This window comes from Gracilinanus agilis, chromosome 5, assembly GCF_016433145.1.
Source record: "Gracilinanus agilis isolate LMUSP501 chromosome 5, AgileGrace, whole genome shotgun sequence".
Lineage (NCBI taxonomy): Eukaryota > Metazoa > Chordata > Mammalia > Didelphimorphia > Didelphidae > Gracilinanus > Gracilinanus agilis.
Genome location: NC_058134.1, coordinates 156,168,579 through 156,181,833, shown reverse-complemented (window position 1 = coordinate 156,181,833; position 13,255 = coordinate 156,168,579). Strand labels below are relative to the sequence as shown.

The following is a 13,255-nucleotide window of genomic DNA, read 5'->3' as shown; positions in this document are numbered from 1 at the left end:
GGTATATTTTTAAATTATGCCAATTATTTCTTAACTGTCAATTGAGAGTTCCACAAAAAATATTTCAATATCAAGACCCTCTTTACTGGTTGAGAAAATAATAATCTAGGTAATCCTTTTTAGTTCCCTTTAGTAAACCCAATCTTACTTTACATTCTACTAGTATTATTCTTTATAATTTCAGTTTTTCTATTATCAGGTGTTTTCCTTGGAGTGGATATGTTTTCTTCAGAGACCTTGTTTTACTATTAATGATGGCTCGATTACTCTTGAGTTTTGATTGTGCAAAGGAAAATGTTTTTACTTTATTATTTTAGACTATAAGGGGGAGAGGATATTTGACCTGACTATGAAATTTTAAAAAACTGAATATAAAATGAAAGAATCAAGCAATATGGAATCTATGCATGGAAGAAGCCTCAGAAGCCATTCTAGTCCAATTCATACATGAACAAGAATTCTCTAACACATACACTTGACGTATGATCATCCAGTTTTTAAAGACTTTTGGAAAGAAAAGTTTTTCCTTACAAGTTTAAATATCTATTTGTAACTCCAATTCCCATTCATGGCTCTGAGTTCTGCCTTCTGGGATCACAAAAAATAAATTTAATTTCCTTTAATATGTTAAACCTTGAAATATTTATTAACAGTGTATCCTCAATAAAAACTGTCTTCTCCAAGCTAAGTAAACCCAATTCCTTGAATGATCTTTAGTTGGTCCTTCACTATTCTGGTTGCCCATTACCACACTCTCTAATTTAATCAATGTCTTCTATCAAATGGAGTTGTCTAGAACTGAATCCTCCATTAACTAAAACAGAGTACTATAAGGCGATTCCCTCCCAAGTCTAAAATATTATGCTCCCATTAAAGCCCAAGATTTCATTACCTTTCTTGGCTACCATGTTTCTCTTCCTTTAATACGTGTATTTCATTAACTGAACTACAGGAAAATAAAGAAAAAAAAGATTTCTTTTTGTGTACGATCTTGAAACTCCAATGGTGCTATTTTAAGACAAAAACCCTATAAATATTTAATTGCTTAAGTAAAAATAACCCACAATCACTATTAGTCTCTGTTTTTACTTAACTCATACAAATAATATAGTGTTAGGAGTAGAATTTCAAATAAAGATTTAACCGTGAAACTGTTTAATTATATAGCAGCTTCCCAGCCTAATGTCCAAAGCACAGATCAGTAATCTAACACCACCACCACCTATGCCATACTCAGTAGGATAAGACTTTCTAAAAATTTATAATTATATATAAAATTCAAAAAATGATTGTTAGAAAATACAAAGAATTCTCTCTCTCAATTATGGTGGGTAATTTTAATTTTTTCAATCAATGAAAGGAATTTTGAGATATAAAATAGATGTATTTGATTATATTAAAATAAAAATATTTCTATTCAACAAAGATAATGTATTTGAAATAAAGAATAGCAGATTGGGGAAAAATGCATTCCAAATGGGATGAAAAATGTCTTGAATACATAAAGTAATAATAATGGAATTTCCAATCCATAACAAATAAGTCAATAAATAATTTTTATGTGAAGAAACCCATTGTGAAAATAATTTCAAAAGGTGCTCAAATAAAATGTAAACCGAAATCACCTTGAAGTACTATCTCACATCCATTTTCATTGGTGAAAGCAATGTAACTCAATGCAAGTATGTTCATATTCACTGTTGACAGAACTGCCAAGTTATGGGATCTTTTTAGAAGGTGCTCTGGTAGAACATGTTAAGTTACAAAAATAATCATGGTCTCAGACCTAAAAATTCCATACTAAGACTATATAAAAAAAAGATTTTCATTGCAGCATATGTAATTGTTAAAAACTGGAAATAACTTTGATATTCAACAGTAGAATTATAGTTAAAATACTGTGGTTCATTAATATAATGAAAAACTATAATGCAGATATTGAAAAATGAGAGAAACAAAAATGTCTTAGAAAGACCTTTATGAAATAATAGAAAAATATCCATACTAACAATGATCGTGAAAAATGAATTAGGAATAAATGGATAAAAAGAGATATGGGGGGTGATTATCATATTTTATGTACTGAAATTATGTAAACAGTTACTAAGAAAGTTTAGTTGTTTAATGTTTAAAAGGTCTACTTTTTAAATTTTTCTTTAGGTGGTCATTTCTACTCAGACAGGAATAGGAAGAGTAAACATTCAAAGAGCTAAAATATACAATAATTTATTTTTCTAAAAAGAACTGTTAGCCCTTTTTGAGGAGATCACAGTCATTAGCCAAACACTGTCTTTTAGATACTTTATCCTATAATGTTACTTTAGTGTGTAGGTGAGACAGAGAATTAAAAAAAAAAAAAGTTTGACCCTTTCTTTAGAGGTCATGCTATGCCAAGCTCAAAAAAATTAAGTCCAGAAGCAAGGCCTCTCTTATAAGGCCCCTATACCAGGTCCCCTTTTGTAGGAAGATGTCCCCCTCAAAGCCAATGACATACGAACATACATATGTATATATAAATACACAAAAGACATGGTTGGTTGCTTTTGTCTGCAAAATTGAGCCCTTTCATACAGGCCAAATTGGTATTCCTGTTCTTCTCATATGACATTCTATCTCCTGCTTCCATGCCCATCTTTACCAGGGAAGTCTCCCATTCCTCTAATACAGTGTTGGAAAACTTATGACATGCATGCCAGAGGGGACTGCTTCCTCCCCCCTCTCCATTTGAGCCTGAGGACATTTCTCACATCACCCGCCCCTCTGCCCAGCAGCCCAAGAAGCCCAGAGCTTCCTCTCTCTCCTGTCAGGTGTAAAGCAGGAGGGGTGAGGGGGGAAAGAAGGGGGAGGCTCACATGTGGCATGAGGGTTGCAGTTTGGACACTGGGTCTCTAAAAGGTTCATCATCAATGCTCTTAATACATGCCCTCCTCACCTTCTTTTAGAATCCCTTATTTCCTTCAAAGCTCAGCCTAGAGGCTAACTCCTAGATGGGAGCTTTCCCAAGCAAAATATTTTGTATTTATTTTGTCTATAATAAGTATGTAGTTAAGTGGGTACATTTTGTCTCCCTGGTAAAATGTAAGCTCCCTGAGGGCAGAGGCTCTTCCAATTATTTCTTCGTATCCTCAATAATCAGCAGCTTCTCCTGGTACACATTAAGTAGTTAATAAAATGTTAAAAAATCAAAAATAAAAAAAAAATAAAATGCTAAAGTGCTTAATATAATATCAGAATGGAGGATAAAGTTGGGGTAGTCACAAACAAAATAAACTACAGAGATCCTGATTATAAAAGAGTAAAAAAAAGAAAAAGGTCAAGATCCCACTAGAGGTAAATGGATGTAGAGAGATGTGAAATCAGATAGTGCCAAGCAATGTAGAATACTGATACCTACACAATTTTTTCCTCATAAGGAGAGAGGTTCGGGAAAAAAAGAAAGAAGAAACCTTGTAAAAGGAGATAGCAAACAAAAATACATCTAGTGTGCATGTTATTGGAATGAATATGCTAAAAAAAATTGTGAAAAATAGCATAATGGATGAAAGAGCAAAACCATACACTTGATGTTTATAAGAAATAAAATTAAAACAAAATTCAGAGAATTAAAATGAAAGGTTGAACTAAAATCTGTACTTTTACAAAAATTGACCATGTACTAAGGCATCAAGAATTCAAAGTGAAAGCAAATGTAGTATATACATTCTTTATAGACAATAAAAATTGTAATAAGAGAAACATGAAACGAAAGATCAATGAATTGAGCATACAATTCCAAAAACAACAAAGCAAATAAACTAATAATCTCAAAACAAGCAGAAATACAGAAGTCTTGAAAAATCAAAGAAACACAATTAAACACAAAGTTAAGAACGAATTTTTTAAAAAATCCATCATATTTTTAAAGACCAACCCTTTGCTTGTTTGATCAAAAAGTTAAGGGGAAAATGGAGATCTTCACTGCTTATGACTGGGTCACACCACCATCAACAAAATACATTATCAAATTTATACACTTAGTAATATGCCAAACTGCCAAAGAAATTTACTCTATAGAATTAAAGACAACTTTTTTAAAAAAATTAAAAATCTCTGCACAAAATTAATTTCACAGTAAGCCAAAAGGTAAATAATTTTAAGTTAAGTAATGGAAAAAGTAGGAATGAAGGGCTCAAGCACTACAAGATCTCAAAGTAGTAATTATCAAAAATATTTTGTACTGCTTAAAAAAAAATACATCAATGGAACAGAGTAGATAAACAAGAAACATGGCAAATGAACACAGCAGGCCAGTGTTCAATAAATTCATGAATTTAAATTGAGCAAAGGACTTAACAAATTAACAACTAGATTGAAAAACTGGAAAGCAGTTTAACAGCAATTGGGTTTGTACAAACATTTTATGCCATATTCCAAAATAATTTCCAAGTGGATAAATGAGCTTAAAATGAAAGGTCACAACACAAAAACAAAGCTAGGAAAATAAAAAATACCTTTCTTAGCTATAATTTTTGGGGAAAAAATGATCAAGATAAGGAATAAAGGGCCAAAGATAAAGTAGACAATTTTTATTATATGAAACTAAAAAGCTCTGCGCAAACAAAATCAATTTAACAACTGAGAAAAATGTGAACTCAGACAAGAAACTTTACATCAAATATTTCTGATAAAGCTCTGATAACCAAAATATATAGATAATAAATGGTCCTAGGATATACTTTAAAAAAAAAAAATGGAACTATCTGCTACCACAAGAAAAAAATGCTCCAAACAACTAAGAGACATACACAATGAAATGATTCTAAGATTTTACCCTACACCTAAACAAACTGGGAAAGATGATAAAAAATAGTAAGAATATTAGAAGAGATATGGGAAAATAGGTACATTGATATATTTCAGGTGAAGGTGTTAACCTGATGCAGCCATTCTGGAAAACAATTTGGAACTATGGTAGTTGGTCACTGACCTTCCAGACACAAAAATATTAGTAACAGTACTTATTTCTAGTGTTTTCTACCACATTAGAAAATGGAATGGCTTAACAAAATTGTAGTATGAATTACAGAATGTTACTGTATGAAATAAGACAGAATTTAGAAAAACCTAACTTGCATTAAATAATGTATAATGCAGCTATGCATCAACTAGGAGAATATTATGTATATATAACATATACAATAACCACAATAAAATAAAGGGAAATACCAAAGACATCAGAACTCAGATCAATCTTGATTCCAGAGGCCTGACTGATGATGAAACATACTTCCTTTCAGCTGAGACATGGTAAGACTACAGATGCATAAGGAGGCAGATTCTCTCAGACATGTCTATGTGTCTGTTTATTTTGCTTAATTGTGCTTTCTTTGTATAAAGAAGTATGGGAGTTGAGAAGTTGGGGGATAGGGGTGGAGGAAGAGAAGTCCTGGAAAGTATCAATGATTTTTAAAACCATTAGGGCTCTTAAAAAAGAGGAAAAGAAAATTATAGTGAACAGCACAATATATATTTACATTAACTGATAAACCTATCACAAGCTATAAATTTAAACTAAACAAGACCATAAAATAACCTATTGCATTCTGTCTATTTTTTTTTTTAAAACTCTTACCTTCAGTCTTAGAATCAAGGCTGGGTATTGATTCTAAGGCAGAAGAGTGGTAAGGGTTAGGCCATGGAGGTTAAGTGACTTGCCCAGGGTCACACAGCTAGGAAGTGTCTGAGGCCAAATTTGAACCTAAGACCTCATCTCTAGGCATGGCTCTCAAATCACAGAGTCACCTAACTGCCGCCCCCGCCTTGTTCAATTATCTTTACAGCATAAGTAAGCCCTAGTTAGCTTCTATGCCTTTTCTCTCTCTACCTGCTATGCTATCACCAAAACATTCTTAAGAACTAATAGTAATAATGTCAGTTAATATTCATATAATTAGATATGCAAAGCTGGGTTTATAAAGAGCTTTACAAATATTACCATTATCCCATTTTATCCTCATAACAACCCTGGGAGGTATGTGCTATTATTGCCATTTTACAAATGAAGAAACTGAAGCAGAAATCAAGGCTCTTGCCCAGAGCCACAATTAATGTGTAATGCCAAATTTGAACTCAGATGTCCCTGACACTATTCACTGTGCCATCTAGCTACTTCTAAATAAGTCATTCTTTCAAGCATTTGACACTATACCCTCCAATTTCCCATCAAATCCAAATGTCTGATCAAGTACTCCTACATATTTAATCAAATATTTCCTCAGTACCTAAAAAAAAAACAGCCTTCTCTTATTAAAAAGCAATCAATTTCTTTTTAAAATGTTGGATAAGTAGCCAGTTTTAAGCATATTTATCCCCAACCATTCCCCTTTGGTTGATGATATCTTCCTCTAAATAGACTATTTGTTTGTGCATTCTGAGTGTGTTTGTGGAACCATATTATATTTACCTATTTCTAATCTCCCCTCCAACTAGTACATCCTACATGAAAGCTATATACAAAATATATTCATCATGAATTGGAATTGTGAAAAGGAATAAACATTTATATAGCACCTACTATATGCCAGTCAATGTGCTACATTGCTTTTTTAAAAAAATCAAATATTACCATGAAAATTATTCTACGTATATTCTATATAAATTTCAGCAATTTAGCAATTATGATATAATTTTTTAAATAGTCAACAGATGCTCATTTTGTAAATTCCATTGTAATTACACATTGTTTCTATAATGAAAAGTACATTTGCTTTCGAATTCTCATTAAATTTAGATTCAATGGATAAGCTTTTCTATAGCACCATGTCAATTTTTCTTTAGAAAGATATCAAACATTTCAATTCTTAAATTTCTTACCCAAAACTTTGCAAGTCATTATCAATTACTAGCATTCATATGGCCCTATTAAATAAATTTTTGTTTTTACTTTTAAGAAATGAGAGTACTAAGTATTAAAACCTGTCATCAAATGTACTCAGAGTGTAAGTGTAAACCCCTAAGGCTCTTATTTTTATGCCCTTAACTCCAAAAATGTTGGGGAGAAAAAATTCTGACATTCAGTGAATCCTTTAATTCCCTTCAAGGTTCAGCTCTGATGCCACCATCACCTCAACTAAAAAGTTTTCCCTCTCAATTCAAAAATTCCTAGATCTATTTGTGTACTCACTGTATCTTGATTTCCTCATATAAATTTAAGCAAGGAGCCATTTTTCTTGTAAATTCTTGAATTCCTAGCCAACAAAAATAATAGTACCTAAAAAAATCTTAGGGAATTGCCTGTGGCACCAAGGGTTAAATTGATAGCTCAAGGTCACACAAGGAGTGTCAGAGAACTTGCTTAGAAAGTATTTAAGGGATATTTACAGAAGAATTCAAATGAAAAGAAAACCGTTTTTACCTCTTTTCTTGTATCTTAGGTTGAGGTTAAAACACTTCCTTCAACCAATCTTTCTATCCTTATTCATTTATGTAAAAGTTCCCAGGGCAAGATTTATTAAAAAAAAAAAAAATCAAAGTCACCAAGTGTTATTCCATTGTTTTAGTTCAACAGAATTATCCTGTACACTATTTCTGTACTTTTTCATTACTATTGCCATGATAACATCAAAGTGTGGCCAAGTCTTAAAGATTATTTTGAATCTATTTACAACACTGCTTTTATTTTTCAACTGTTATTTTAATAGTTATATGCAATCCAAATAAATTAATACAAGAATTATTCCCTATCAATGTTACATTTAAAATCTGCCACAGATTACGTACAACATATTGGCAATGGCTTTATTAAATTCCTCTTACACATAACTACATATTTACATTTTAAATTTTTCCCTTGGTATGATAATAGCAATCTTTATTGTTAACAGTTCTTTCTTATGGTTAATTCCATATGAAATATGAAATAATTCCAGATGTAATTTTCTGCTGATTCTCTATACTTGAATGGCTACAGTTTATAAATAATGTCTTAAGATTTACAAAAGGCTTTTCTTACAACAATTTTATGAGGTGGTAGTACAAGTATCTTATTTTACAGATGAGTAAACTGAAGCTCACCCAATTAGCTAGGGTAGGACCAATAAATGTTAAACATTTTTCAAGATTCCTCTACTAAAAACTGTTAGCCCTAGTTCTGCTCATGCCTATATTTTAACTGTGTGTCTCATAGATCTAACAATCACTTTTACAGAAATGGCTTCATCTCACATACACATAATAGTGAAGGTTTCCATTGAGAAGGCTCATTGATACAAAGCACAGCCATGATCTAATAAAAAGATGTAATAGAATTTCTGTAAAGAGCACTAGAACAAGACAGAAGGCAAGGGTTTGGATGCTAATTCAGCAATATACAATGTAACCTAAGGCAAGCCACAATCCCTTTGGACCTCAGGATCCTGAAGAAATAGAACAGAAGTTTGGTGGATATGGGGCAATGGTGCAGCAGAAAGAATGCTAGATTTGGAGAAGACCAGAGTACAAATTCCAGTACTGCCATTTACTACCTGTATAGATGATGGGCAAGATACTTGTTTCCTAGGCTTCAGTATCTTCAACTGCAAAACTGAAGACTTGATAACCTTTGACATCCTTGAGTCCCAAATTTATGATCCTATTATAGAAACTATTTTGTTTTTGTCAAAACTCTTAAGGCAGTGACTTGCATATGGTGTTTAAATAAAAGCTCTGAATGATGAATAAAGAATTTGTATAATGAATGGGTTTCACTAGAGGATTTCTAAGGCAAATTCTAAACCTTCTATGCTTAGTAATCCCTTTCCATAGCCACAGAAAAGTTTTAGAGGTCTTATTTACACATGTCCACACATATGCCAATCTCAGGAATCTCAGGAGAGAAATGCATCGAAATGTCTAACAATCAAGATTAGCTACTTCTTAGTCAAGACAGAACAAAAAGTCATCAGATAAGTTCCTTCCTTTTGGTTTGAGAGATGTGATGAGACAGACCTTAGTCATCAAACCTGGAAACTGGAGTCACCAAACAATGCCTTAAGACTATGGAAGCAAACTAAAATTGACAGTTTTTGGATTTCTGGCTCCCTAAACACAGATGCTTAGATATTAAGGTCTAATAAATTATCCCTGGAAGGTTGTGTCTAAAAACATGGAGTACAGAATTTTTCTTCCTCAGGTCAATGACAGAAAAGTGGCCTCTAAGGCACTTTAGGTAAGAAAGCTTTCAAAGGAATCCTAGAAAAGCCCATACTCATGCCCAAAAGTTATTTCCCATTACCCTAAAAAGATACTTGGTATTGGGAACCCGAACTTGAGGTAATGATCATAAGGCACAGGTAACCAAATAGATAAGTCGCTTAATCCTTTTTCATAAAGAGAATGCTCAAGAATCCAAGTGAAGTAAATGAAACAAAGTAACCAGGAGCACTAAAATAACCAGAAAACATGCAGAGGTAAGCAAAGATTACACCTCCAGCAACAAATTTATTTCATGCTGCTGTAGCAAAAAAAAAAAAAAAAGTACCTCAACCCCAAATCCCAATTAGTGTTAAGAATGACACCACTCAAATTACCTCAACAATGAAAATTCTTAAAAGAAATAAACATAAAACTTTTATGTTTTCTCCCTAAATGTGGCCCTATTTCTCAAATAAAAAGCACAGGAAAATAAGGAACTAAACTCACAAATCACCGAGAAACAGTCATTTCCAGCTAATCAGGGTTAAACCACTTGGCATACATTTCTTTTTTTCCTCTTTATACTTGTACAAAACTTTATCAAGTCAGTCCAAAGCTTCCACATAAGCTTCAACGTAAGGTCATCAACATTCTCTTTGCTCCTTATGTCACTGATTTCACGAGAAAAAAAAAAGGCTCAAAAGTTATCACAATTCATTGTAAGATTTAGGATCCACCTTAACTATATGTGAGTCGATTTCTACTGTAAAGCTTTAACAACTAATCTGTTGGTGCTTAGCTCTAGCCAAAGGATAACCTAAACCTTAAAAGAAATATCTGTTTTCTCCTTTTGGATATTTTCTCCCCATCCCTTTCTATGGATGTCAGCACTACATCTTTTTCATTTTCTAAATATAGTTATGGGACGATTTGCTTAAACCTTCCCAAGCAGATCTCGGTTCTTAACCCCCTCTCCCCAAACCACCACTGGAAGGAGTAAGCATTTCCCAAAGTCCCGCTTCCTCTTCCATTCCCCAGACCTCCAGGGTTTCCAACGCCCCAGAGTCTTGCGCAATATCCGTAGGAGCAACAGCAGGCACCGGCCACCTCCCACCGCCTCCTCCCAGGACGGGAAATAATTCTTGAGGGGTCATTGTCCAGAAAAGGGGGGGGGGGGATAGTAAATTTAAGGATGTTGTCTCTCATCCCTCCTCCCTCCTCCCTAGAAATAATCTCACTAAACCAATCTACCTGCCGACAACTTCAAGTCCCCCACTTCCCTTCCCACCTCCTTCCCACCCAGTTCAATAAAGGGGTGGAAGGGGCAAGAGGGAGGAAGAGAGGGGTAGGTTATCTCCTAGTTCAGGCCTCCAACCAAGAGTACAAGCGCCTCCGCCCCATCAGAACTATTGTTCCCAAGTTCCCCACCCCCACCCCGGATAGGAAGTGATATTCACATCCCCTCCATAGCCTTCAACAAAATCCCCCAAGGAAAAGGCTTCCTTCAGGATTACTTCCCCTCCCTCCTCTCACAGTCACACAGAGACAAACACGAGAGACCCTAGAAACCATCGCCTCAAATGGGGGGATCTAGAGAGTAAGCTATAAGAATGGTAAATTGAACATGTTAATTCTCAAGAAGATGCCTCTTTCAAACGTAACGAGGCATGGTCAAGTCCCCCCGCCCCCCTCCCTCGCCAATAACCACCAAGATCTTTGAAAGACACCTCAGAGTTTAATGTGCCCTACAAACCAATTTTACCGTCTTCTCTCTTTTCACCCCTAATCCTACCTCCACTCTAGTTAACGCCAGGATTGGGGAGAAAATGCCAACCTCAAGCACCCTTTTCCTTGACCCTTTCCAAGCACTAAAAGGAAAAGGCTGGGCTGGCAGAGGAAGGGGCGGGAGGGGGGGTTCAGGAGAAGAGGAAAGGGAGAGAAGGTGCCAAAGCCACTCACCCTTCACCTACTCCGGTCCCCCAGAGCCTTGGGGATGCCTGAGGCAAGGGGGGGAACAATAGGTGGTCTCCAAGACTAAGGATGGGATGGTGAAGGCGGAGGGACACCGCCCCACAGCCGCTCCCGCTCCCAGGAAGGGGGCTGGGAGAGGGATAAGAGCTCGGGGCGGCGGCCGCCCCACCCCCCAGGGCCCCGGGGCCCCCAGCGCCCGGCAGGTTGGCGTCAGCCCTGCCCGCCCTAGCTCTCACCGACACCCCCTCCCCATTCACCGGCACCCACACAAAGCAGTAGCAGTAAAGGTGGGGGCGGAGCGGGGCAGGACTCACCGAGAAGTCCCGGGTGAAGTAGTCTTCCCCTTTGTGGTCCAGAATCTCCATGGCCTGGACCCTCTGGATGAATTTCCTCAGGATCTCCACTTGTTCCATCGCCTCACGTCCTCCCGGCGCCTGCGGCCGCTGGCCCCCCCGCCGCCGCCCGCCCGCCCGGCGCAGAGCGCGCTCCGTCTTCCCCAGGTCGTTTCCCCTTCCCTTCCTCCCCTTTCTCTCCCGACCACTGCCGGCCCCAGTGGCCCCTCCCGCCCACCAGCTCTCCCGCCAAGCCCGGCCGGCAGCAACAACGTTAGGGGTGGCACTGGTGTCCGGCTCACACCCGCACAACTTCCAGGAGCCTTACAAGGGGGAAAGCGCCGCGGCTCAGCACCAACCCCAACCCCTAGCTAGTTCCATCCTCCTTCCCCGCCCTCCTTCTCCGCCTCCGCAAGAGACGCCGCCGCCACCGCCTCCGGGACGCGGCTCCCCAAGATTGCCCAGCCCCCCTCCGCCCCACACAGCCACCCTCCTACCCCAGGCGCGCGTCCCCGCCACCGCCCCGACGCGACGCGCGGCTCCGCGACCGCAGCCCCGCCCCAAACGGAACTCCCTGTCATTGCTGCCGGCCCTTCTTTTCTCTTCCAATCTCCGATGTAAACCACGCCCCCCGCCCAATCCTTCGGACTCTGACTGGCTGGAAGAGCGTTGATTGACTGGGGGAGTGATCACCGCTCTCCTTCCGGAGCCGGGGTCCTGCCCCACACTACCTTGTTGGTGAATTGTCTGTTCGGAGAATTCGCTTTTAAGTATATCAGAGGCTCCCCGGGGAGAAGAGTTCTTGTAATTTATTAGGGCTTTGCCTTTATGGGACCTAGTAGTACCTCATATGGAATGAGAGTATCTCGTTCCCCTTCCTAAAGCAAAGTGTACTCCCGAAACTGTTTTCGCTTCCTACCCACTATCACTGAGCTGGAACTACAATCCCCCTCACGCAACGTTCGTGGCGAGAGGGGGAGCTGTGTCTACGAGGATGCCTAAAGGAAGCGGGGCTTGCTGGGAATTGTGGTTCTTGTGTCTCCTATGTCAAAAACTACATTCCCCAAACAGTCACGTATTCAATAGCTATTGGATCTTCCCAGTGTTCCCTGGTCTCCGTATAATCTTGATGGGTTCACCAGATGGAGACTTTTTGAGGCGCTTACTTGCTCCCTGCAATTACCCCATAAGCATATACTCACTAGATTTAGTCTTTATGGGGAATAACAGTTTTCTATATATAGACCGAACGACTCCAACACAACTTCGAATAATAGAATACAAAACTTTTAAGTACATAAAGGAACCTTTGAAATCAACCAATAGTAACCCATTTATATAAAGAGTTTTAAGGTTTACAAAGGTTATTATCCTCACTAAAACCTTGTAAGAGTATATTATTATTCCCATTTTAGAGAGAAGGAAATGAGAGAGAACTAGGGGTTAAATGATTTTTCCAAGGTCACCAAACATCCTCAGATACACTAATTCTTAAATTTTTTCAACCATGCCATGTTACAGATCTCACTAAGATTAAAAACAAAAACAAAAACCTGAGGAGAACAGGTTTTTGTAATGGATAGAGAACTGGCCTTATAATCAGGAAAACCTGGGTCAAATCCTACCTTTACCTCAATATTGCTAGCCACCAAACACTTGGTTGCCCAAATTGTCCAAGACTGTAAGGCACAGAAGGGTGCCTGCCTGTGTTGGAAGAAGGACTTCATTATCAGGAGCTTTCCTGAACACATGAAATCATAGGTCCAATCCAAAAAAGTGCCATATATATATATATATATATA

General features: G+C 37.5%; 1 protein-coding gene across 3 annotated transcripts in view; it reads right to left on the bottom strand.

Annotated features, from left to right (window-relative positions):
* The window catches only part of PTPN12 (protein tyrosine phosphatase non-receptor type 12), a 141,285-nt gene that overhangs the window by 110,188 nt on the left and 17,842 nt on the right, over positions 1-13,255 (bottom strand). The window contains exon 1 of one of the 3 annotated variants that reach the window (XM_044679860.1): positions 11,436-11,774. The exons of 1 other annotated variant lie outside the window; for it this stretch is intronic. In XM_044679860.1, coding sequence (XP_044535795.1) covers positions 11,436-11,534 — 99 coding nt within the window. In that variant the 5' untranslated portion in view covers positions 11,535-11,774. Of the gene's footprint in view, positions 1-11,435; positions 11,775-13,255 lie in introns of those variants that run through there. One more of the 3 variants, XM_044679859.1, reaches the window with a different exon arrangement.